The sequence below is a fragment of the Poeciliopsis prolifica genome, unplaced genomic scaffold (assembly GCF_027474105.1).
Source record: "Poeciliopsis prolifica strain line A6 unplaced genomic scaffold, Auburn_PproV2 SCAFFOLD030, whole genome shotgun sequence".
In the NCBI taxonomy this organism is placed as follows: domain Eukaryota; kingdom Metazoa; phylum Chordata; class Actinopteri; order Cyprinodontiformes; family Poeciliidae; genus Poeciliopsis; species Poeciliopsis prolifica.
Window position 1 is genome coordinate 176191 of NW_026562405.1, and position 27764 is coordinate 203954.

The window sequence follows — 27764 nt, forward strand, 5'->3', positions numbered from 1 at the left end:
GTAGTATGTAGTACACAAATGTACTATACATGAGAAATCTTGCAGCGAATCTGGAGGTCTAAATGTAAATGTTTTGTGTGTAATTGTTGCCCCCTGCTGTTGAAACTCTGCATTGCACTCTTTGTTTGCGCCGCCTTCGCCTTCCTGTCCACTCCTCTCTGCACTTCCTGGTTTTCTCAGGTGGATGTTAGAGCGGCTGCCAAACAAGTCTAAAGTTGCCTAGGCATAGGGAAAGGATGTACCGAGCGGGGAGGATACCACAACCTGACTAAACGTTTTTATCGTGTGAACCCAGTCTTACAGAATGGTAAAGAAATGCGGCGTTTTTAACGGCAACCGAGCAGCAGCGGGAGGATCGTCACCCGGGACGCTGCTGTGAAACGGCGCGTTAGCTGCCGTTGCTAGCAGACTAGCAGACGGCGACCTGCTACTGCTAGCATCTACTTGACGTTGACCAGCTCGGTTCAAGTTTGACTCCAGACCTGAATCAGAAGAGTCCGAGGGAACTGGAGGAGGCAACATGGAGAACAAGGAGAAAGTGCAGATGAGGAATCACCCTCGCAGGTAAAGCTAATAATAACAGCTTAAACACATGGCGTATCTATGAATTTTTTTAAATCTTTCTAAGCGTTAGCCTGATGTTATGCTTAGATATGGTGTTATGGTCAGATATCAGTTGCTAAATGCCCATCCACAGACTCTTGGTGAGTATGTTGTATTCACTTACTCACCAAAGAAAATTTTCATTATTTTTCTATATTACACCTTTGTATATTATATTGTAGTTCAAATCATCTGATGCATTTATAATTGCTCAGTTGTCTCATTCATTGATTTAAATCACTGTTCCTTTGGTCTTTTTCTACCAGCCATGAGCTGCTGTTAATGTTTTAATTTATTTTCAGACTATTCGCTGATTAGTGAAAATAGACTGAATTTAAACGAGCCAATAATTATAATTGTCTTCTTTTGTCACATAAAGAAGAGCTTCAGAATTTGTCAATTTCTCATTTCAAACGGGAATACTTTCACAGTCCTCTGCTTGAACTGGCTTAGGAACCTTGCTATGATCTTGGTCTTAAATCTCAGGGCTTGCTGCTATCAGAAGCCCTTTAATCCAGTTTAATCAGCTAGCTCTATTTGGATCTTTTTCTAGCTGCCTTAATCCACGCTGGTTTAAGAGAATTCATTCATTTGCTCTGTAATTTGAAACTTGACTGTGAAATGTGATGCATGTCAGACGTAAGAGCACATATCTGGTTTTGTGGCAGAAAATGGGTCCAGCAGGTGCTGTTTATTTATGTAGTGGGTTAAAGTTGGTCATCTCTGCTGGTTTTGAATCCCTGTTGGGACTTTTTTTTTTTTGTTACACTTTTTAAATGCTGTTTATGTCACTCATGCTTCTAACTACCAGAGTTTTACAAACCACACCATTAAACAATTCCACAAACTTTCAGAGGTTGACAAATTCTGTGCTTGAGAGCCAGTCTTGTTTTAGACAAGTCTTTGCTCCAACAAACTTGAATTATGAGATGTAATCATTTCCTCAGCATAGATGCACATTCTCACCACCCATTTATTTGACTCAGGTGTGTTGTTGACTACCATCAGAATAATTATTTTGTCACTTCAGATCTTATGTGTTGCTATACTGCAGGTAACTTTTTATTTTTTGCTGTATCATTTTTCATTGCTTTGGATTGGGACAGAAAGGTTATCGGAATCCTGCATGTGCTTCAACTGGATTATATTTTCTAGCAGCATTGGGGCTTTGCCACTGCTCCCTCTCAGACTCAACTGTTTTAGCTCTTACAACTGAACTTTTGTTAGGCACATTAGTTCAGGTATCTGAATTAGACATATTTACATATTTTGTACATATGTTTCCATGCAACTTCATTTTGAAAGTCCAATTTTTAAAAATGTTGACCTGTTTAAATGTTCATATTTACAGTGCATGTACTGTAGATATTTGTTTTTTATTGTTTTCAGTGATGTCACAGTGAAAAAGAGATTGTATTTGCTGCTGTAGCTTCCTTCACATTTAACATGTGGCAGACTAGCTGTGCTCAGATTATTGCTCTCTACATTGACATATATGAAGGTGCTAACAATCCAGATGAAATGTTCCAAAGTTAAGTTTATAAGCTGATAAACAACCTTCATCCACTCAAATAGTTGTAGTCACATTTATTAACCAAACTGAGCCACCCCTAGCTAGTTATTACTCTGTTATTTGTAGTTGGCCTAGTAGTTGATGTTTCATCTTTTCACCAGATAACCCTGGAAGGGCTACACTGCTGTTAGCCAAATACTACTTCTGTTAATATAAATGTTGTGCAACCAGCTTATTAGCATGATCAGAAGGTTAACAACTGAGTTAGTGTGTGAATGTAGCTGTTAATCTGTATTGTTTGCTGCCTGTGTGTACATGTGGGTTTGGTTCTGCTGACCTGTCTGGTGCCTTTGCCACATGGTCACAAGAGTTTAATATTGACTAACTGACAAATACCAACATAACTCTAGCTCCCACTTTTGAGCCTCCTAGGAATGCAAATGTCTCTCAATGAGCAGCTCAGATTTGCAGAAATTATAATTGTCTTCTTTTGTCACATAAAGAAGAGCTTCAGAATTTGTCAATTTCTCATTTCAAACGGGAATACTTTCACAGTCCTCTGCTTGAACTGGCTTAGGAACCTTGCTATGATCACTACAAAAGTGTCTTTGTAATTTTAAGCAAAAGAAGTCAGCCTCCTTTGTTCGATATTCCTTAACCTTTATTTATAAAAGCATTCAGTATTAGAAGTTAACATAACCAAACAGAAGACACTTATAGGTTCAAAGTATTTCACCCTAGGAATATTGTTAAGCTACTGTTATTCCTTAAAAAACTATGATACAGCAGTGTAGTAGAACTGACAGGGTTTATGCAATTTCTTTTTTTTTTTTTATGCTACTCAGCAGTGTTTAAACCAAGGTGGTGACTTTTGACAAGACTGTGTGGAGTTGAAGTGTTCCTTTCTTTGAACAACGCACCATTTTGGTTGATGCATTAATTTGTTTAGAATAGGAACCAGTTTTTAGCTTAGTTTGCAGAGTATGTTTGGCAGTAGGAACTGAGGAGTTCCTATTCTGCTCACTTATCAGGATGATGCCGGTAAAAACCCGCAGCTCTCTGGTTATCATGTCCTCTCCGTCATCAGCTGTTTCCTCATCCAGTTAATGCAAGAGTGGCGTTGGAAGTGACATGTTTTGCATGTGTTAGCTTGAAGTTTGTGAAGTTATTCAGCAATTATGAGTCTGTTTGACAAGAGTAAACAAGAACTAGAACTGAGATTGATTCACTTTTAAAATAAATAAATAATTGTAAAGCTACGTAGAAATTGCAGTCTCCAATTTGCACAAAATGTTTCACAAAACAATAACCAAAAAAAGACTAAAAGTATTTGATTTATTATATTCCTGATGTAGTAGTCCAGGATCCGCACCAGTATATATGAATGTTTTAAAGTAATATTGATGGACAAAAAGGCATTATGCCTGATTGACATTATGGGATGTCATTTTTCACAATGTCAGTGCTTAAGTTTGCCAGGGTTCTAAATTTCTGAATTTTATACATGTTAAAAGTTCCAGGGAAGCCACAAGGTTCAGTGGTAGAGCAGATGCTCCATATGCAGAAGCTATAGTCTTCAGTCCATTCATCAGTTAGGTCCCAGGCTCCTCGCCATCTGTTGCATCTCTTCCCTTTCTCGCTCTGCTCTGGAATAAACAGCCACTAGAGAAACAAAACCTTTAAAACCATCACACCTCTAGAAGTTCCATACTAGGTGTCAAGCTTCATCTTAAATTTAGCCTTTCTGAAAATGTACAAATTAATGTTTATCAAATCCTACAGAAATCCAGTTTAAAAATGGTTGTAAAACATTTTTTCTGATTGTTTATTTGGGAGAACATGAACAAGGTGTGGCTGAAGCTACATGGCCCACTTAGTGTTACAGCCTTGTGTTTAGGAGGAAAATGGACATGACTGAAAAGTGAGAGGGGATGTTTTAAATTTAGAAAAATAATCATTTAGTGTCCTCTCTCTTTTCAGTGGGAGTTCACTGGGTTTGCTTGAAAAGCAGATTATGACTTTCTTGTGGGCTCCTGTTTCTCTGTTGTGTTTGGCTTAGAGTTCATACAGCAGCTTGACCTCAGCCTAGAATGGGTTTTATAAAGTATGAATTATGGTGCAGAGGTTGCATAGAACAACCAAATACACACTGAACACTGATCTCTCTTTAATAAGAGAGTTTTGTAGCTTATTATATTTTCAAAAAAAAGACTGTTTTGTAACAATTATAAAACATTGGAATTATTCATAAACATACATTGATGTTTTGGTCTTAACCTCTCAGTTTAGAGTTTCCAAAAACAGTGAAAATAAAACTAGCTGTGGCTCATTAATTCCCAACTCAACAGACTCTTGAGGTTGGTGTGGTGCGTTGAGTTAAGCAGGTGGTCTAATCCGCTCACATCAACATCACAGGAGGCCCGACTCAGCATCTCACTGATTTTAATTTGATACTTCCTCCTTCCTTCCTCCTGCTTTATCTGAAAATCGACTCATGGTCTGTGTCTTGGAAGTGTTCAGCTCTATTTTAGTCTCTAAGCTGAGGATATTTTTATCTCGAACATAGAGTTTTCAGAAATCTGCCAGAAAGTGTTTGATTTTTTTCTTGGAGATATGAAGCACCATATTAGCTTTATTTTCTGCAGCTCTTCTCCGAAGGTCTTTAGTTTGAAAATGTCTGGTTCTTGAGGTAAATTCTTGACTATAGATTCAGAAGCATTTCTGTTTTTGTTTGGTAGCAACTAAAATTATAATAATAAAAAATAATAGTTTTTGAAATAATTTATTTAGAGATATTTGTAGCAACTTGGATACCTGATTCTTCAAAACTATATTTTATAACTAAGATGAGCTACTTACAAATATTTTGAAGACATTCCTCAGTTGCTGCTCTGGTTTGATTGTTTGACTCTAATTTGCCAGCAGCAGCAGCAGCAGCTCTTCACCAGCATTTATCTCACTCTTGTCCTTTCAGACAGCTGAAGAAGTTGAGTGAGGACAGTCTCACCAAGCAGCCGGAGGAAGTCTTTGATGTCCTAGAGAAGCTGGGTGAAGGGTGAGTCACATAGTAAGATGATAACTGATTACACAGGCCTGATAAATGATACCGTCTTGATGTCTAAATTTGCCTGTATTTAAAGGGGATGTAAGGTCTGCTGGCAATCTGCTTTGGTTTCCTATTTTCTTTTATACTTTCTCTTTTAGACACGCCATCCCGCTTGAGGTCTGTCAGTGTTTCTGCCTCATTTATTTATCCCTCCTTGTTTGCCAAAAAGCTCCTCCCTTCTGTTGTGCCTGTCAGTCTAAACAGCGCCTCTTCATATCCTGTTTCTCAACGCTCTTCCTGTTTTCAGCTGATCGACGCTGTGTCTGCATGTGTCACAACTGATGCCAGTCGTGTCATCAGGGAGGGGCAGAACTGAATGAATCTCAATGGAATCCAGTTTTTATTTAGTGTTCTGTTTCCTAATCTGTATAAATTAAATTATTAATAGCACGTTTGTTGATGTGACTTAGGTTCATCTGTGGTGTGTTTATGCTTTTGAAATATTTTCCATCAGTTACGAAGGTGACAAAAAAGAAATGAAAATACTTGTGTGTGTGTGTGTGAAGCGATGTGGAAAAAAATGCATTACATCCAGGTCCTCGAAAGTGACAGATGTTGACACTGATAGTTAGTTCCTCATATCTCAAAGGCAAAGCGCAGCAAATATTTAGCAGCAAAACACACTAGCAAACACAAAAATGTCTGTATTGACTGATGTCTCTAACTGCTCTAAATGTCATGACAACTTTTTCTGAGCCAAATTCTGTAGTTTTCATACATAAGGGATTAATCAAGTTGTATCATCTGATGTTGAAGGATGATTTGAAAGTGTTGTTTACTGACTGATAATGTGGGTTTACTTGTCCAGCTAGTTATTTAAAGGTCTTTACAATTAAGATCAACAAAGAGAATGTCCTGAATAAACTCTTTGTTTGCAGGTCATATGGTTGTGTATTTAAGGCCAACCACAAAGAAACAGGAGAGATTGTAGCCATCAAACAAGTTCCTGTAGAGTCTGATCTTCAGGAGATTCTCAAAGAAATCACCATTATGCAGCAATGCAACAGGTATGCATACAATGGATTGTGTGTTTCACTGAATTAGTAACAGCATTACCTCTGTGACATAAAGCTACTTAATGAGATGATAGTCCATATGTATAAACAAAAGTCTTACAGCCACATTTCTGTGTTCAGTCCCCATGTGGTGCGGTACTACGGCAGCTACTTCAAAAACCGTGACCTGTGGATCGTCATGGAATATTGTGGCGGTGGATCAGTGTCTGACATCATCCGAATACGTAACAAGACGGTAATGTAACACTCAAGCGTTCACCCATACACACACACACACACATGCAGTCGCCTGGGTTTTGTTTGTGCAACAAAAAGTGGCTATTAGTCTGCATCCTGTATTGGAGAGTAAAGAATAGATGTTTCATGCTATTAGGATTTTAATGACTTAATTTAGAAAGTTTGTCTCCTCAGAAGTCCATTTTAATATTTAAAGGGGCAGTATTGTATATTTTCCCGGTACATAATCAGTTGTTATGAAAATGTTGCATGTATTGCATAATTTGAGCTAGTGAAAGCAAAAATTTTGTCAGCTAAGGAGTTTTGGGTGTAACATATTTACAGATAAATTGATTTTTAATCGGAAATGAAAAATAATTTTTATATATTTATTATAGAGTTTTGGCTTAGATACTACCCTGTCTTTCAGCAATTTGAATCTATATATTCCACTTAACAATTAATCAACTACTAAGGTAGTTGTCAATAATTGATTCATCACAATTAATTTGTTTCAGGCCTACTTGTAATCACTCTTTGTGTTTGTTTATGCTTTACAGCTAACAGAAGATGAGATTGCCACTGTCCTCCATTCAACTTTGAAGGGTCTAGAGTATCTTCATTTCATGAGGAAAATCCACAGAGACATCAAAGCAGGCAACATCCTGCTGAACACAGAAGGTCAAGCCAAACTGGCTGACTTTGGAGTTGCTGGACAGTTAACAGTAAGCAGAGGCCCAAAATCATAATCAAATTAATCACATATTTAGCATTGGTTGAAAAAAAAATATTAAGAAAATAAAAATAAGTTGTTTAAATAAATTTTAAAAAGCCTGCAGCACAATAATGTATAGCTTAAAACTATTTAGATTATGCGAAGTTTGTAATTAAATGTATTTGGACATCATAAGTGATTGTGATTCTTGCTCTGATATCACTGAACTTATTTGAATAATGTATTTTAATTTTACTGTAAATCTTTTCTATCTTGTTTTTGTCCTCTTTAGGACACCATGGCAAAGCGAAACACAGTCATCGGCACGCCGTTCTGGATGGCTCCAGAGGTCATACAGGAGATTGGCTACAACTGTGTGGCTGACATCTGGTCATTGGGAATTACAGCCATAGAGATGGCTGAGGGCAAACCACCCTATGCTGACATTCACCCAATGAGGGTGAGAGTTTGTTGGTTTTCTAAATGTGAAGGAAGGAAATGTTTAAACCTACAGTAATAATTGGAACATAGGCTTTTTTTAATATTTGTTTTGCATTTGAACTTAGTATGAGGCTTTGAATAGATTTCTTAGTACTTAATAGTCTTTCTTCTTTCAGGCGATCTTCATGATTCCCACCAATCCTCCCCCAACATTTCGAAATCCAGATCAGTGGTCACCAGATTTTCTAGACTTTATCAAAAAGTGTTTGATAAAAAGCCCTGAAAACCGGGCAACAGCAACACAGCTGTTACAGGTAAAGTTTTCTACTAATTATTGTAACATTCTAGGACCGGGTGACATTATCTAAAGTTGTTGTGTCACTCATTTGCAGTAAAAATGCATGTTTGTCCTAATTTCTTTTTGTTTAGTCATCTTGAAGTGGCTTGGTAAAATATGTTCAACTACTTTACATAGAGTTGTCCATATAATTTTATATGTAACTTTTTGGACATATTTTGTTTATAATTATGAATGTTTTTGTTAAACATCTTTAAGATTAAAAACAATGTCTTTTTGCCTTCTAAAGTGACAATAAGCTCTTTCTATGGAAAACAAACATTGGATGAATTTCACACTTGATGTATGTTTTCGTCTTTGTTCCCCACAGCATCCTTTTATCAAATCAGCCAAACCCAATTCTGTCCTAAGAGCCTTGATACAAGATGCCCTGGAGATCAAACTAAAGAGACAAGAGGAGGCAGAACAGAGAGAACAAGACGCTGAAGACGATAACAATTCGGTAGAAGCTTTGAAAGAACTTGACTCCTACTGTTTTTGCTTGATCGTTCTTTTAAATGCAGTAAAATGAACATAGTTCCTGTTTATTTTAGGATGAGGATGAGGTTGACCAAGGGACGATGGTTCGAGCCGGAACAGGTGATTCAGGGACCATCCGGGCAGCTGGTTCTTTAGCAGGTTCGATTAGTGGTACAATGATCGAACACGAGGACACAGGAACCATGCTTGGCACCATGGTTATCAACTCTGATGATGAGGAAGAGGCCGGTACCATGAAAAGTAAGTTTCTCTAAGCAAGTTGTACTAACATACATAAAAAAATGTTTGTTGTTGTTTTTTTCATAGTTTATTTTAAAAAAAATAAGTTACCAGCTTTTGGAAATAATTTAAATTATACCTAAATTTCACCAGTTAATCTAATCAAGAAACAAGGCAGAAGAATAAAAATATTTAAATTTTTTTCTTACATCAGCACATACACACTTTCATAGATATTGTCTATGGTTCTCATACATAATTTGAGTCTTTTTGCAGTAGAAATAAGGTAATTTATCCACCAGGGGGCGTAAAGTGCCTGTGAACATGTTCCCAGTTGCTACTCTTCTTACATGTAATTGGTCTATTTTAGACATTTGCCACAAGACAATCTAATCACTTCTAAAAATGTTTCTGTTATGTTTTATTCACAAGGAAATGGTTTCCAGAATGATAATGACCTGAAGGTTACTGTACTCTGTACTAGAATTTTAGTGCTTTTTAATTGTTTATTTTAAGTGCCTCTTTTTTATTTTACCAACAACAAAAACATGTTTTCTCAGGAACTTAACCTTCATTTTTTTGTTAACATCTTGCAGTTGGAAAATCATCCTGCAGTTTGTGAATTATTACTATTCCAGTCAGACTTGAACAAAGTTAGTCAAACACAAGAATGTGCGATTCCAACCATTAAATTATCAATTTTCCTTTTATCCTAACATTTTCTGCCTGGATTACCGAATATTTGTGCAGCATCAATTTGGAGTCTGCGGTGTGGGAGTGGGAAGCATTAGATCTCTTGGGTGCTTTTGGCAAGGAGGCTTTATAAGAGTTGCATTCTGTTTGTGTGTGCTGGGAGTCCGTGGGTGGACTTTTCATTTGTTTTTATAGGCATAAAATTAACCCCAATGAAAGCATTGCACATGTGAATGTGTGCAGTTTGACTAAGCGTGACTGAAGCAAGACACGCTGTTGTCTTAAAAATTCAGGTGTAAAGAAAAAAAAACACAAGCTATTCTAGAGCTAAATGCTGTAATACAACAACCTCCTACACTACATCCAATGAGACTTTTTTCCAGAAAAGCTTTGTAACACTTACCATTATAAACAGAAATGCGTTTCTTTTAGGTGAGCTGCAGAATGTCCAGAAATGTTCAGAGATGTGATGAGTCGATAACAGACAAACCTACTTCTCTAAAAATATAAATAAAGTCAGTTTTGACATCACAACATGTATTATAATCATGGTTAATGTAAATTTTTTTTTTAAACATTTTCTTACAAGCATTTTTATCACAGTTCCTATGGAGTCTTAAATGTATTACATTTGATTTCAGTACATTACTGACATGGATAGATGTAAAAAAGGAAATGGGAATATACAAAAATATTTGTATTCCAAGAGCTATTTTCCTTCTTGTATTGTTTAAAACTTTTGCCCTTTTTTCTATCTTGTGTTTCATGTTATTTTTTTTCCTCTCCTGTAATTCTTGCTTATTATATTTAAATTTTAAAGTGAAAACAGATTTTTACAAACTAAGTTTAGTGAATTTAAAAGCTATGACATATTCTTCTCAGCTAAGGTCCCTGAAAGGTTTGTAAAGGTGATCACAGAAAAATATTACCAAATCCTGGAGGATAGTGTTGTGAAAAACATCATGTATTCTAAACCGATAGACCAAAAATGTGAAAGCACAGGAGCAGCAAATTAGCCAACACAAAGCAATCAGACTTTACTTTTTTAATTCTTTTTTAGCGCTAAAAAAAGAGACGCTTACTATCACAGACTAGAAGTGAAAACCAGGGGCCCTGAGACTACACAGCATATCATTAAAAAAGGGAAGATTCGTTGTTTATGATCTAAGAACACGCCCAGTGGTCATCCGATGTCCTGCGTCACCTAAATCTCTATTTCCTTAGAGCTGGGAGTGAGGAGATGATTCAGTTTCTGTATCTGTTACAAATACAAAGGCCTTTGTGTGAAAGTATGAGAATGTAATGTGTGTAGAAGCGAATGTAATGTATGTAGAAGCATATGTGTGTACTTGACCTTGGTAAGCACCTCAACAATAGCCAGTCTGATGTGCTTTCATGCTTTGTCCTCAAGTAACCTGGAACTCAGAGCTTAAGCTGTTTTGTGGAGGAATGGAGAAAAAAAAATGCAGTCTTCACATGTGCAAACGTGCTTGAATATCCTTGCTGTCATTTAGTTATTTTTATATTCTTAATTAATGGATATTACTTTGCCAAATTCTGTTTTATTTAGCAATTTTTCTTTCCAAAGACCAAGTTATTAATTTAATTTATTATCCAAGTGGTGGAGAGTTTTTAGAGGCACATAATACACACTTCTGATGCAAGACATTTTAGAAATAATCATTTGAGGCCAAAATGTCTGCTCATTAAATACACGCCCATGTTTAAGGATTACCTCATCGGAGTTTCATGAACAATGACAAATCTTGAACTCACGCAAGCTCTGCACACACAAGCACATGCCCACTAGCTTCTCCAATCTGATTTCTTACCATTGTGTTAGTATGGATCCCTTCTACTTGCACTTTAAACTTCATTAACACAGGAACATTTAGGAAATCATAATCACATCAAACGGCAACATGCTGCTGTTTTGTGTACATCTCTCTTTTTTTGCATCTGCAATCAAGGATGTTTCTTTCTTTTTTGTGTTATTTTTGTGTGTGCGTTTGTCTCTGCCTGTTCACCAAACTAATGACTCTGATTTGATGGTGCTGGGCCCCGGAGGATTTAGAGGATTAGATCAGAGATCGATTTTCTCCTAATAGTACTAAAAAATAAAAAGCCTTTTTATTTACACTGATTAGCCACTAACCCTCAGACTGATTCATAAAAAGCGTTTTGCCTCGTCATCCTCGAGGCTTAGAGGACGACCTCAAAATTAATTCCTAAAATCTGACATTCTTTTTTTTTCCAAACACAATAATTTTACGTTTTCATTAAGAAAAAGGAATAGCCAAGCAAACCCCAGAGGTGCTATTTTAGGTGTTATATGCTTTATAGTTTCAATTTAAGTCTGTTTAAATACAGAATAATTTAGCTCAATTTATTTTTTGTTCACTTTAGTGAAACTACAATTTAAAATAAATATACTGTATTAAATTTGACTCTAATCTGTCTCAAATAATTGGATCAGTCTCCTGATTGTTTTTCATTTGCATCGGTCTCTTGAAGAGAACTAAATTGAGACTGATGATTCGCTGTGGCAGCCCTTCGGTGGAAATGCTGAAAGAGATCAATCTGTAGAAGACATGTAAATTCACTATCTTTCTTGTTTTATGTCAAGTTAAATGGCAGTTTTTTAGCATAATACTAAATTGTATCATAAAGCAGAAAAGGGATCTGTGATTTGTATTTTAATTTGAAATCTAAATCACAAGCCAGTGTAATCAACAAAAATAATTTTGTCTCAGTCAGCTTTCTAAGTATAGTCTCAATTTTAAGTGGAAAAAATAAAATGTATTTTCAAGTTCAGTTGTAACTGTTCTACTTTCGTGGCATTAGCATTGCTAAATCTTTTTTTTCTTCTCATAATCAAGATGGGCTCAAGCAAAAAATCATCCCTGTATTTATACAAAGAATGTTGTAATACAGAGAATTGTTTCCTCCAATTAGAGACCGAAAAGTTCAAAGCAAGGCTTTGACAAACTTTGGTATTAAAGGAATCAATTTCTTCCTTACAACAGAGCTCACCTAAAATGGTTCTTTGCTTCCAAAATTATTTTCTGGTCTCAGACTTTTGTGGTTTTTATGGGAAAAAGTATATTTCTTTCAGATGCACCAATATGAAAATTTGGGTCAATATCAATATCCAACATTGTTATGGAAAAACACAAATATTTATCAGTATATTTATCATAATTCCCCCAACCTTTTAACACCATTGTAAAAAAAAATAAAAATAGTAAAAAAAAAACACAACCATGCACTGCATCACAATCTCATGCCCAAATAAATACCACACGATCAATCCCCTCCCCCTAAAGGACGCGTACATAAACAACAAGATGGACATAAACATCGGTTAACAATTACACTTATTGTTCTAATATCAGTATTTTGTTAAATGATGAACATTGACCAGTACTGATGCTGTACATCCAAAATATGTCATCTTCATATTGAAATTTGTATAGACGTTATTTTTAGAATTGTTCTTGGCTCATTCTGGCCTCAACAACAAATGCTTCATAGCCTTTGCCCAATGTAGCATGTACATTATATCAACATTTTGGAGATAGTTAAATTTTCCAGGGCAATCAGAAACAAAATTCATAGATCATACATTACATACATACATAATCATACATTACATTTCTTACTGTAAAATTCTTAAGTGTGTAAAACAACCTCTACAACTGTTACAAATGTTCCTGAACAGAAGCTGATAAACACAAACTCCACAGTTAACTCAGTTATTGCTGAAAATAACCCTGCCAATGCTCCATGCAGAGGTTCTCATTAAAAAGACTGTAAAGCATTTTATGCTTCTCATCTCCAACAACTCTATGAAAGTTTAATGGAGTTAAATAAAAAGGTTGGAATGGATGATAGCAAAGTTTACTACGGCTTTAACTTGTTAAAACTGCAAAACAATTATTTTTTTTAAATGTTTCATTAAATGCTCTGCGGTAATTACAGTAGATGATGATGAACTTATTTTATAAATACAAGAAAGATGTAAAGATCTTTTATGTACAAAAGAAGTGATCCATGTTGACATACTGTAACTTTTGTGTCAGAAAAGGCTCAGCAGATGAGCAGAAAGAAGGAAAAGGTCTTTTGCTGTTTAGGCATGGTGTTGTCCCAGTCTTTGAAAGACATTTTGTTGTACATGATTGCTCTAAAACACTTTGATTCTGCTTTGATGTTTTTGCTGGAGAAATCTTCTCCTAATGTTGCCACTATTCTAAGTTTTCCTCACAGTAACAGTAATAAGAGCAAAACTTCTCTGTAAAACTCTAAAAGGAAAGGATTCATTTCATACTGCTTACTAATTTGCTTCCCTCCATTTGGTTGGCACAGAGAGACAACAAAGCACAGCAGGTCACACTTTATAGGGCTATGAAGCTGCGACTGAAAATGTTTTGGACAAGTCAGATAATTGCTGAAGTTACCAAACAGCAGCAGATGGTGAACTAAAGTTAAAAAGATATTAGATTATAATTTTTTTATAGAGCTGACCTTCAGTTATCTGATTATTGTAGGTGGGCTTTCCATAGTTTTCATATTGGGAAACTATGGAGAGCTTCCTTAATTTAGGACTTTTTTTAAGCACAGTGTCTGAGAATAAATGAGATAAGCTCTTATCAGACAGCACAATCCCTCAGATGTTTTTTTTTTATTTTTATTTTATTTTTATATATATTCACATGAAAAACAGGCTTTGGATGTATTTGGCAATAACATTGACTGTGGTCTGCTACTTATTGAGCTGCTGTTATCAGTTCTAATATTAATCATATACTGTATGTGGTCCTTTTATTTCAGCTGTGCATAGTGACTCTGATATCTATCACTTTGAAAATAATTCTTCAGGTTCAAACAGTGATGATCACATCCATATTTTAAGGATTGGTTTTAGCATAATGCAATAATCTTTGAAACATTGTTTTCTGATCACACATATTCAGAGACGCATCTTAAAAGCACTAGGTTGCTTAGTGGTATTTGTACTGTGAAGATTTATTTAATACATTTAAATTAGACTTGACTGCCACTATTTGATAAAGGACTTGCATTTCCCATGATGATAAAGTCCAGCATGGAGTAAACAAGAGATTCTTCAGAATTTATTTTAGATTTAGTCATCAGAAAGCCTATATATATATAACTATTAAACTCTTGTAATTAAAAGATGAGCATCATTGTGGCCCATGAGCTAATTAAGTGTTGAATCATTAAAATGACTGAAGAAAGATTATGGCTTTCAAAGTATCAATTTTCCATTTCTTTAATTGCTTTATTGATCACAAATTTGGTTAAATACACATTCAAACTACCTGCAATTGTGAATTTTAAGTGTTGCTGTTCTTTCCAGTGGGATAATGCTATGTTGAAAGGTTCATAATAAAATATGCTTTTGTGAAATTAAATATTTCTGTGAAATTAAATATTTCATTAAGTGAAAAGGATTGCCGATGAAAACTCTAAATTAGTAGCAGAAACAAACGGTTTTCACAACATTCACATGGTGGCTGTTTCTTTCTGATAATTGCAGGCCATGGAAGTTTTCCCTCAACACCACAGCTTATTAAAGCCATGAGTCCTACATTGAACTACACTCACTGATTTGTTCCACTGGTGCTCTCACATGAGGAAAATTTGTGACACACAGTGTAGCTGTCTCAACTCCCATACAACCAAGGAAACTAATATAGATGCATCCATGTTTGTTATTTTTTTATACAAAGCTTGATTACATGGGATTCCTCCCATTTTTTATCCATTCACACACTTTTTTATAAGTTCAGTTCAAATTTTATTGACATTTACAGTTATTCAGACTTATTGAGTGTCATTTTTTGCCTCCATCTTCAGTTAATTTCTTTGAAAAAATGTGTTGCTTTAAAATGCACAAACAACCACAACATGCACAACATATAGGCATGTGGCCAACAAATGTTGGCCACTGTTTAACATATGGATATTGATATCAAACAATGTTCTGTCTTCTTTTTTGTGTGTTTTTGTTCAGAACTGTTCAGTTGCTATGTGTGTGTTGCAAAAAGGAGGTTATTAATAATGACAAAGTGTTATGACTGGCTGGATTTTCTATTCTGCAGTTCAATCCCGGACATACTGTGGACACTTTGTTGTAGAATTTATTAGTTTTATCTGGTTTACAATGGCAGAATGTTTTTTTTTTCTTGAAGAAGTGATAAAATCTGTTTTTTATTGGTTGTTTTTAAGACTTAAAGGTTAGGTTTTTCCCCACATTATCACAGTTGTCGTGATGCTTTATGGTTCAGTTTATCGCTGCTTTAATAATTTAGCATCTAATGGATCCCTGTGAAAGTAAATTGTTGTAAGTAGGAGCAGTAATGCTAGCTGGGTGAGCAGTAACCTGCAGCAGTTCCCTTAATCAAGGGATTAGGGGAATAGCATACAAGTTATGCATGCAGTTAAAAGAATCAAAACTCTCAGCGCTGTGCTGGCCTCATTTGTATGCTGATTCCAGATCGAGGATGTAAATGTATAGTGTTTTATTTTATGTTGATGACTATTTTTTATATCCTGGAATAAGCGTGTTTTTCAACATGATTGGGGGGGACTTCATGAGTAATACTAGCTGATGTAGGATAGTCATTCTACATTAAAAACAGAACAATGTAGGAAATTACTTAAATTGATGCTATGTACTGTGATAATATATATTTGTATACCTGTAGTCAAATAAGTTGTTTCATAACAGAAATTGTGTCATAATCATTAAGATTTAAAGATGATTATTGGAACAGAATGAGAATAAAAAACTTTTTACTGGATGCAGTAAACAGTACTTTTCTGTACTGTTTGAGGCAGTACAGAAAAGTATTGTCTTGTTTTACTGCATCCAAATATCCCAAATTCACCATTTTTTTTTTCTTTGTTAAGCAACAATAACCACATCATATGATTGAATTAGCATCTGGTCCTTTACGTTTGAATCAAATCCTCTTAAGCTAATTTTGTTGCCTTTCTTTTTTCCATATTTTCATTATGCTAATGATGCAAAGCAGAAAGCATGTTATATGTCGCTCTGCTGCACAGTCAATAAATGTTGACTTGGTTGTGTGCCATACAGGGAGAGACGAGACGATGCAGCCAGCCAAACCGTCCTTCCTGGAGTACTTTGAGCAGAAAGAGAAGGCGGTAAACAATCACAATGATGGAGGACGCCGTGGAGAAAACAATGCAGACAACCGCAAACTCCCTGGTGAAGGAGATCTTGAAGTGGTATGTATGAAACTAACTCTTCAAACTACAAGAGGAAAAACATGGTGTTTATTGTAACTTTTCCAAGCACTCGGTGTCTTGTGGGACAGAGGTGTTCTCAAGCTGATGGGTATCTGGTTGTACTTTTATGATGCTGTAACTCACTCTGGGGGGAATTCAAAAAGTGCAATCTGCTCCATTTTTGGAAGTTTTTGCTTCCACAATTTGCTTTGTATCAGCTCTGAATTCACAAAGCATATTGCACCAAATGCACATAGTGGCAAATATACCCATCAAAATGAAGGGAATTATTTTTGCATCTCAAGAAATTTGCTCAAGTTATAATTGTCAAAAATATCAATAAATGTCCACAGACATTCCTTTACAATACCTCATTTAAATGTGGGCAAGCTTTATGTGAAGAGAAGCATTTTGCTTGGTGAAGCTCTTTCATAACCAGGTCTACATTTCTGCCCAATTTTAGAAATAAACTCATGTACTATCTCTCGTTTATCACTCACCGATATGTTTGCAAATATGCCCAACAAAATTGGGAAACTTTCAAGTCACATCTGAGGTTCAGAATAGTGTGAAACTGATCCTGAGGTCCAACACCAGCTGTATGTGTCTCATATCCTGTCAGTAAGCATTTCGTTTGCTTTTGATTCTAGACTTTAAACTGAACATCTGCTTCAGTGCTCATTAACTCGTTCTGCCTTTGGATGGCCTCTCACTGGGTCCAATTAACGAAAGCAATATGTTGGAGTTGATCTGATTAAGACTGCTAATAAATTTACTGCAATACAAACAGCAGTTTAATAGAATAAAAATCTTTGCCCCGTCTTAGAGAAATGTTAACATTTTAATTACAGTATTACATGCTGTTGGAGTTTTCTCTAGCACCAGACAAAACAAGCAGCTTTTGGCTTATTTAAAAAAAGAAAAATGTTGGAAATGAGCTTTTAGTTTGGTTATAAAGCTCCATGCTTAGAGATTCAGGACAATGTTGGATGGCAGGATGTAAACCTGCTGTGACTCATTACCCTTTTCAGCAAAATGTAAACATAAGTTGAATAATCTTTTTGCTACACGTGTAAGGAATATAATGTGAATATTGTTTTTTTTTTATTATATTTTGTATCTTATAAACAACTTACTCTCCCAGAAAAAAAAAAATGTAGTTGGCACTGGGAAAAATCAGAGGACCTAAAACTTTTTCATACATTTCTAAAAAAAACATTGCTGACAGCTTCTTAATTTTTATCGGTAGTGTGGTCCATGCTAGTTCATTATCTCTACTTCCTTTGTATCACAGCCAGGCGTAATGTCAACATTTGACAAAATTAAGCTTTGCGGATGCTTGTTGACTTTCTCCAAATCAGTATGGAAATGCATCTCATTCATATTTTTTCTTTTCTTTTTTATTTTATTTTGGAACATTTTAAAAGTTAATTCAAAATCTGTGGACATTTGGATGAAAACATAACTAAAGTATTTCAGTTATGAATACCTATTCAGAAGTTACTGTGAAAATACAGGTGGGATTTGTCTTGGTCAGAGACATTTACACAGAGCAAGCAGCTGCTACTGGAATTAAATATTAAATACTTGACCTTTAAATATAGGATGGTTTCTCTAACTAGATCACAGAACTGCCATTTCACCTTTAGATGTTCACCAAATTCTGTTTCTCACTCTTCCTCTGCACAGCTTCAGTGAAACTATAATTTAATATTTGTGTTTGACTCAATTTTGTTTAAATTTCTTTGTAAACAAAAACAGGGTTACAGAAGCACAATGCTAATAAAAGGGGAATTAAACATAGAAAACATACAGGGACATCGTTTGTACTATATGTAATTGTATTTGTTTAATGATTACAAAGACTTATGGCTTTTTTTTCCCACTGTTCCAGGCCATATAAGTTTGTTTCTAAAAACAGAACAGCCATCTTTGTGCGCTGGTGTAAACATGCATGTGTGGCTTCATAATTTTTTGATGAGTTGCCGGTGTGTGTGTTATATGTACCTCTGGAGGTTTAGGTCTCTGCTGCTTGAAGGTTTTCCGTTTTTGTTTCCTTTGCTGTCAGTGATGGGTAACTTGACCCAGATTTTATTTTGTTTTTCCCCTTAGATTCTCTTAAATAGATGCACTGTTTCACCTACTGTGAGATTTACTGTTGTTTGCACATAACACCCTCTTAATGACAGGATATTGTTACTCTCTGACAGATGGTGTTTAACAGACCCCTAGATCAGGTTAGTATGAAACTATAGTGTCGATTCCTCTTGACTGAATAAAAAATGGAAAAATGTCTCGATAGATTTACTGTTTGTTATTGCTACAGAAACATCTTGCATATTTACATTGTTCCATCATAAATGCTTTTAATATACAGTATATATATATATATATATATATATATATATTTTTTTTTTTATCTCAGCACGTAATTGTCAGGTGTCACAGCTGCAAGTTAAGGAAAGTGGGAACTTGCAGAGTCACAGACAAAGAGAGAAAAAAACCTGTACAGTAAGTAAAAATGTAGAAAAAATATATATATTGTGCAGTTATCAAAATGGCATAGATCGACTAAGCAATTTGCAGCTGAGTGTGGTAATTTTAAGAATAAAATGTACAGTGTGCATAAAAAAAAGGAAAGTAAAAAAAGGAGGCAGGATCTGTGGTATCTCTCCTTTGTGCACTTCGGTTGCAGCCGTCTTTCACTGAAGCTTCATTTTTGGGATTTTAGTTGGACTGTGTCTAGTACCCTCTGCTCTGAATCAGTGGGGGTTATTCTAGGAAAGAGTTGGTCCTTCCTGATGATCTTTTCTTATATTGTATAAACAAAGTTTTATTTCATCCTGATTTTAAATATGAAAAGCAAATAAATGCAGTTAAGTCATCTTTTATCACCTCATAATCACTGACTAGCTGTTACTCTCTAGTCCAACCAGCTGTTTGAGGTGGAAAAGTGATCCTTCCTTTTCCAGGATGTAGAGCAAACTCCATGTCCACTGTCACTCCACCTCTACAATGGTTTTAAATCTTGGTTAAAAACTCACTTCTTCTCTTTAGGAGAACTTTGGCTTGTGAACTATGTGATTTTTGTTTACTGTGGATTTTAACTTATTGCTTTTCCAATTTTTGTATCATGTTCTATACCTTATTAAAATTCTTAATCATGTAAGTATGTTCAGCAGTTGGTATTAGTAATGTCTTTTTTATGTTTTGAACAGAACATGTAAGGGACAAAAACAAAGTAGAGAGAACAATAATCTTTGCTACAGTGCTTCATAATATTTTGTTAAAGGTAGATATTTTAGTCTATATCTTATGAAAATGGCTGAAAATTATTAAATGTGATCATTTTTGCACCACCACAACTGTTGGTGTGTTAAAATATCAAAAAGGCTTTACAAGTTGACATAAATCCTACTGGGTGAGACATATTGTTCCATTAGACTTGCAAATGAAGGGATTAAAAAAAGCATCCCATAATACATTAACACAGTCTGACAGCTTCAAGTTAGCCCTGTTTTATTTCAGATTTGTCAACTTGTTTTTGTTATTTTTTTTATGTAGTTACCTTCTTAGTTGAAAATGGCATCATTTATTTTGAGGCAGATCTTTAAACATTTTAAAACTGAATTTAGATGTTTCTGGTTGAAAGGACTTGCTTTATGTTTATTTAACTAATCACAATCTTTTTTTTTTGTCATAAGATGTGTAACAATAGTAAATAGAACTTTAAGTTTACATCATATCTGCTAAGTCTTTATTTAGGGTTCTGCTTTGGTTTTTGGCTTCGCAGCTTTGGTGATGGGACAATGCAGCACAGAATATTTGGTTTGAACATTACAATCTAAATATTTCATTAGAAGCAGATGTAGAAGAACCAGTGTCTCACTCCTTTTTGTCCTCTTTACATCTATTTTTATTCTTCAACTTTCATGCCCCTCATCCCTCCGCTTCCCTTGCTGCTTTTTATTATTGCTCTCAAGTCTGATCAACCCTTAAAACTAAGGCTCAGTGAGACCAGAGCTGTTTGTAATTATTCTGACAGAAAAGTAAATATGAGGATCAAAGTTAAGACTTGTTGAGATTATTTATTTAAACAATCGAGATTGCTTATACATGAAGATTTTTCATTTTGGATATTTTGCTTCTGTTAGGTTATTGATACATCATTTAAGAGCAAGAAAAAAATATATTTTTAAGTGTTTGTAATTTTTTTTAACACATAGCCTGAGAACAGATTCAGGCTATGTGTTAAAAATCCATCAATCAGTTAAACAATCTATGAAGTGTCTCTTTGAAGGGCATGTGTGCTGGGAAGAGCACAGCAATCATCTACACTGTAGTTGGAATGATTTTAGTTTTAAGAAAAGTGAAATGAATGCAATCATAAGCAAAACATTTGAGAATAGAAGGAGTTTAAAGTGCCTGAAACGGTAGCATTAACTAATAGATATACATTAATCAGTTACATTTACTTTGAAACAGTTCTCTTCTATTTAAACTAATTAAAAATCATTAAAGGTGACTATTGGGATCATTTATGATCATTTATACACATACCATAGTGGTATGTGTTGATTCATCAAAAAGTAGATTCATTACTACTTTTCGATGATCAGTTCAGAGTGATTGTCATACCAGGTTTGTGTCTGACTGACTTTAATCCTAGTATTTTAAATCTTAATTACAATGCATGATGCATGGCCAAGTCACTGCACTCCAATTCAGATTGGAAAAGCACATTTATGTATTGAGTGTACCGACACTCTGCTTCAGAAATTATGAATTAATTGCAGTGTTGCGTTAATAATCCTTCTGGGATGGTCTTGGGAAATCTCATGCAGATACTGACTCTTCAGTGACCGCTAATTCACAAATCCTAGTGTCGCCCAGTTGCAGGACCTTCCAGTGTTTCTTCATCAGATTCTGTGTAGTGGACTAGGACATCAGTGTAATTTTAGCTCTATTGATCGTAGGTAATAAATAGCTTGAGAGCGATGTGCTGCTGGTAAAAGCTGAGATTGGAAACCTCGTGGGGAAAGCTAAAGAAGGCACTGTTCCCGGTCACAGACCTGCAACAGAGCAAGAGATGCCAAATTCACAGGTACACTGAGACACCATGGAGTGGAGGGAACTTAATGTGAGTTGAGGAATGCTCAGTCATATTAAATTTTTTTTTTTTTACTAATCATTGTTTTTTGCCTTTAGAAAGAAAAAAAGAGATATTCCGTAAATCAAACTGTTTTTTTATGTGATCAGTCTAGAACAGTTCAATCCAGGTTGACTTTTGTAAGCACATCAGTGTTGATGAACTTCATCTATGGTGTCTTTAATGCAAAAATGATCAGTCAAATAACAGATCACAAATGTGTTTTTATTAATTCTCTGCTTAATCTAGACAAATCCAACTTGGGTTTAAGTCAATGTAAGTATTTTAGATTATAAAGCATGTTATAAAATCCTGTGTTCAATGGCAATTTGACCAAATATCAACTTGTATATATGATGCAGATTTTCTCTACATATATTGTAAATATTGCAACAAGATTATCAGTAACAGTGAACACCTTATATTGTAGAGGCTAATCTTAGAAAAGGCGGATTACTTTACCAAGAAGTGTTTATATTAGACGCTGCTTCTAAATTATCAATTAGATAGAAGCATATTAAATTTTGTTTACAAGTGTTCTCTTTTAAGTAAAACAAAAACATTCACTGTGACCATTTACAACATACCACCTGAACATTTATTTGTGTTTGGGAAGCATTTTATTTAGGACAGTTGCTGCCCGCGGACGATGACATAATCAGTAGGTTGACATAGTTTGGTCTTTCTGTGTGCAGGTCGGTACGTGGTCGGTGGAGGAGCTGCGGGTGAGGCTCGCCTCCCTGGATCCTCAAATGGAGCAGGAGATAGAGGAGATCCGCCAGCGTTACCAGGCCAAGCGGCAGCCCATCCTGGACGCCATCGCGGCCAAAAAGCGACTTCAGCAGAACTTCTGAGAAGGATCTGCAGAGCTTGTCACAGGACGAACAAAACAGGATAGTTTTTTTTTTTTTTTTTTTTTTTTTGACTGCTGTTTTAACAAATGTCTCCTCCTGATGGCTGGACATGCTTTAATGCAGCTGGATGTGACATCTGGGAGGCTATGGATCAGGTGGATCTGGAACTTGATGTCAAACAAACCTCCAGCGACAAAATGATGGTTTGATTTCAAAGTATATGCACTCTTACAGCTCATTTAGTTAAAAAAGAGGCAGTTGAAGAAAGTGAGTTTTATTTCAACACCTGATCTGGAGGTTTTATTCATCTTATTTTAAGCTTGCACGCTTTTGTCTGAGGTGACACTGACTTTTCTCAGTCCATCCCTTTAAGTTTTTGTTTTGTTTTGTTTTTTTTGTCAGTGGGTACTTATAATGAGGGTTTGCTCTCAGCGCTGGAAAAACATTGTTGCTGCTAAGTGTTTTAGTGTTTCTACCCTCAGACTGTGAAAACCAAGAAACAGATCAAATAACTTAATTTCAGCAAGAAAAAAAAAACTAGAGAACAGAATAGAGTTTAAAATTTTCATCCATCATATGACAGGCCTCCCTTTGAATGCAGCTTGACCAGTTTACATCTTAAAGATTAATTTGGATTCAAACCAGTTTGAGGCCTTCCCAGCCAGCTGTAGCAAAATTAATGCTGAGAATTAAAACTTACAGGCCATGTTTATTTTTTATGCCTCAGCATAGTTTACTTAGTCACATAGTTAATGAAACCTCAGTTTCTTTAATTAGGTTCGTTTGTAATTTTTACTCTCAACTTTGAATGTAAAACTGGGTTTTTGTATAATACATAGGAAAACCTGAAACCCTTTCATTGTGTGCCTCATTACATGACTGTTTTTTCCACTAATCTGTTGCTTAAAAGAGAAAAATTGGAAAAAGTTTAGACAGGAGGCAGTGAGATTTTAAGAAATTTTTTTTGCTGTGTTTTTTTACAATATGATTCATGCCTTGATAATGTTGGTTATGTTGCCTTCTCCCAAAAGTTTTTTTTTTTTTTACTCTGCAGATTCATTATTTTTGAACTTATAGGATTCTCGCACAAATGTCTCTAGCTTTATGTTTTGACCGGAATTAAAGCTGCACAATTTTATGAAGACATGCAACACCTACGATGATGTCTGTTAGTATTAGCCCACTTTTTTCTTCTTTGCTATCACAGCAATGTCTGCATCCCTCTGTGATTTTCCTCACTTCAAATTTATGTTCTGGATTTTCAACTTTGTATCTGAACCGTTTGTGTTTGTCCGCTGTTGCCTTAGTAGACATTCCTTCTTTCAAGAGTGATCTGAGGATCAGTTAAGACAAGACAAACACAAACTATTTTAAGAGTTATCTGAGTATTTAAAAGCACAGAGATGGGAAATTTCCAATGTTTACACTGCCTTTGGGCAATTTTAACTCAACAATTTTAGTTTAAATTGAATCGTCGTACAGTGATGTCCTTGAAAGATTTACTTACACATATTTCAATGATGTGAAAGGATTTTCACATCATTTTGCATCACATTGAAATGTTAAATTAGCAGAAATGAAAACAGTTTTGTTTTCACGTCTTTGGTCTTCATTAGTGGCTCCAAGGGAAGATAAACTTCATTAAGTGACGAGTCACAAAACTTTGATTGTTTGCAAAAAAAAATGTTTTAAGGGAGTTTAATGTAATAATTTTGCCTTTTTTAACCACCAGTGCCCTTTTAATGTTTTTTGTTTTGTTTTTTTTCCTGTGGTTATAATTCCAAACTAATCCTTAAAACAACCCCAACTAGATAACTATATAGAACAGATTTAACACAACCTCTTTTTTTTTCTTCAATTTAACTTTTAAGCAGCTGCCAAAGGGCCTCAGTCCAGATCTGATCCAGCTTTACTTGTAACATTCCTAAGATTCGCCAGCATGTCATACATATCTGCTTCTCATCCAGCACAGAAGAGAAATAATTAAGTAAAGGGACCGAGTATATTTTTGTTACAAAGGTTTAGCGTTGACACACTCAGAAAGGAAGAGAACCTTTAGCAACTGTGTCAGAGTAAAACGAGCTTCTCAGGTCGTGGAACTCCTCAGGGGTGAAAAAATGATGACGATGAGAAACTACTACTGTAGCTGTTCAGAAATGCTTCGCATGACATCTGTAGGTACTGTATGAGAAACGTGGCTGTGTGCGGTGCTGCTGTTTTAGACAGCAGAGGTGCTCGGGTGTTTGATGATGGAGGGAATCCCTTCAACTATACGCTGTAATTAGCTAAGCTTGTTCTGTGGATGCCAGGACTTTTAAGTTACATCTGTGACTCATTTTCTGTTTTTGTTACAAGCTAAATGGATTCTTATGTTAATCAGTGGTATTACTCTGAATGCACTGTTTTTTTATTCTTTTTGTGACCAGTCCTCACTTTTTTGTTAGCAACAGCACAGAAAAAGGGCAAATCCTGAATATTAATGTAACCTTAATATTATTGACTTAGTTGGAGAATGGCGAGTACTGCTGAGCAAAGTCAAAATCACTGGAGAACAGACAGAAGACAAAGGTTGCTGTAAAATCTGTTGCAAATTTTTCTTGTCTTCTTGTTTGAAAAGCAGCAATTTAACTTTCACAACAGCAAAGAGGTCTGCTTTATCTCACCAGGAACTGCAGCTCCACAACCATAAAGAAAACTTTCTGCAAAAGTTTTCAGTAGCAGTAAACTTTTGATCTGTGGAAAGAGAAAATTAATTTTATTAAAGCAGATTATGGGTTGTTTAATTTGTTATTTAAATTATTTACATTTACAATTGGAATTAATTACTGTAATTTGCAATGTGATCTTTCTGATGTTATGTTACTGCTATTCTGCTGGAATTGTTTCTTTTTTCAATTTTGTATGTCTTTTTATGAACATGCAGTGTTTTTAGAAACAGTTTAAACCTCATAACTAAACATCAGGAAAAAAGGCTAAATTGTGAATAGATGTAGGATTTATTAGAAAGTGTGATGCCTCTGAAAGCAGTGGCTCAGTCATTTAAAATCTGAGATTTTTGGTTTAATAAATTAGGAGTTTAGAAGTTATTTCCTTTTCGGCCTCTAAGTACAAAACAGCTTGTCTGCATGTGAGTTTTTCTCATCACTCTGAGGTGTAAATGCCTTAAAGTACAGCATGCAGTACAAGTCAAGCATATGTTGCTATCAGTGGTATTTGGTTTGTGTATTTTGTTTGCTTCAATAAAAAAAAGAAATGTTGTGAAATAATTGTCTTGTAAAATTACCTGTGGTTGAATTTTAGAAGTGTGAATAAACATTGAAGACTTTGTATATATTACCCAGCACAGATATTAATCCAAATTTATTTGAGATTAATATCAATTATGTCAACATATTCTCTTCAAAGATAATATAATACAAATTATATTAACCTGAACCTTCACTGTTTTTTTTAGGTTTTTGGATTTCCCAAATTTTTAACCGTTTATGTGCGGGTTTTAACAATTGGTCACTTTTTTCCATCCTATCAGTGCATATTGGAATGTTTTTATGCTTCAACTTGAGAGAAAAAGATGTAAAAAAAAAAAGGCCCTTTTTGAGCTCTGATGTTTTAGATACTCCTATGGTTCCAAACACTTGAAACAAATAAATAACTTATGAGGCTTCTGCACCAGCTCTGAAGAATTGGATAATCCAAACGGCCTATGAAATAAAGGCTGGAAGCATATAAAATATTTGTCTTTGCATGAGCAGGTGTTTTCCTGTCTCTCTTGGTTCATTTTCTCCTCTCACTTTAGCTCAACTTTGAGCAGCGGCAGATCAACTAGGTTCCATGTTCCCTTGACTTTCTAAAAGCCTTTTCTTGTCCCAGCAGTACCTTTGAGACTCTTTCCTGCTTTGTTTTCTCATCATGTTGAGTTACATTTGGCAAAATAGTTGAAGTTAATATTTAATCATCCATCAACAAATCTCATCTCACTCCCTATTGCAGTTCGGCGAGCTCACTGCTTCTCTAATCCCTAATTAGATAGATGTGTGTACTTAGAGGATGAACACTTGTGTCCAAGTGAGTCTTGCTTGTAAGACCAATTTGTGATGTTCTGACATTTACAGGGGAACAATTTCTCTTTCTGATTCTTTTTACATTTGGGTTATACTTCAGTGAAGGGTGTCTTCATGCAACATTGAGAAGATTTAGCTGTCTGATCAGAATGCCTGACAGTATCTTCTGGGAGAACATTCATTACAGATATAGAAGAACAGAGACTCAAGGAGATGCCATTACATTACTCTTGTGTTCAAATACTCTTATGAACTAAGCTTGCTGCAATATGTAATTAATCATTTCATTGCACAACAAATAAAACTGAACTTAATTCTCCGCTCTGATTAACATTTTTGAAGGGCAATTTTAAAAAATGTGTACACACAACTGCACAGTTTCAATTGTGTGTGGTTTTTAATTAAGTCTTACTGATTTTTGATTGCCATGTCTTATTTTGGATATTTAAAATGCCTTCTAATGTTAAGTAATCTTTACAAAATTAAAGTTTATTGGTCTTTGAGAGGTTGAAATTGCATTACTACTTGAAAATAGTTTTTAAACATAATTTCATCACAATTGGGACAATTTAACATCCAGCACATTTATTGCGACAGGCATCCATATGAAATGTTTTTACCATTTCGGAATGATGCAGCCACACTTCTCCTTTCTGCATGCAGATATTCCAGCAGAGATTTTCCTTCTGAAGGCAAAGGATAAAAACCTGCTGGAAGTTGTGCCACACTTAATCATCCCTGAAGTGAAACATAATCTCTGCAGAAAAACAGCTATAATTTAATTTCTGCTTTTCAGACTCACTCAGGTTTCATCTTGTAGTCTTTCAAACAAGCATTTGTCTTTAGAATGGATCTTGGAAAGTGAATTTTATGTGGCAAAAGGGTTTACATGACCCAGGAACAGCAATCACCTGCTGCGGAGTATCGCTTTAAAGCTTTTTGATTTCTAAATTGGCCACTTATGGCAGAGGCCCAAACAACAAATCTTAGCATTAAACCCAAAAAGTTCATAAGCTGTTCACGTTTTTCAGGATTTATGCCACTTGAGAAGATGGTGAACTT

General features: G+C 35.2%; 1 protein-coding gene across 1 annotated transcript; it reads left to right on the forward strand.

The window, feature by feature from the left end:
* Positions 1 to 169: 169 nt before the first annotated feature.
* Positions 170 to 27023, forward strand: LOC129372755 (serine/threonine-protein kinase 4-like). Its single transcript, XM_055050239.1, has 11 exons — positions 170 to 564; positions 5091 to 5171; positions 6101 to 6229; positions 6359 to 6473; positions 7015 to 7179; positions 7462 to 7629; positions 7787 to 7924; positions 8279 to 8410; positions 8502 to 8688; positions 16487 to 16638; positions 22483 to 27023. Exons 1-11 carry the CDS (start codon positions 521 to 523, stop codon positions 22639 to 22641), a joined length of 1470 nt encoding a protein of 489 aa, XP_054906214.1. The 5' UTR covers positions 170 to 520; the 3' UTR covers positions 22642 to 27023.
* Positions 27024 to 27764: the final 741 nt, after the last annotated feature.

Coding starts and splice junctions, on each gene's coding strand:
- LOC129372755 (XM_055050239.1), top strand. CDS start 521: ATGGAGAACAAGGAGAAAGTGCAGATGAGGAATCACCCTCGCAG. Junction 565..5,090: donor ATGAGGAATCACCCTCGCAG/GTAAAGCTAATA, acceptor TTGTCCTTTCAG/ACAGCTGAAGAAGTTGAGTG. Junction 7,630..7,786: donor CTGACATTCACCCAATGAGG/GTGAGAGTTTGT, acceptor TTCTTCTTTCAG/GCGATCTTCATGATTCCCAC.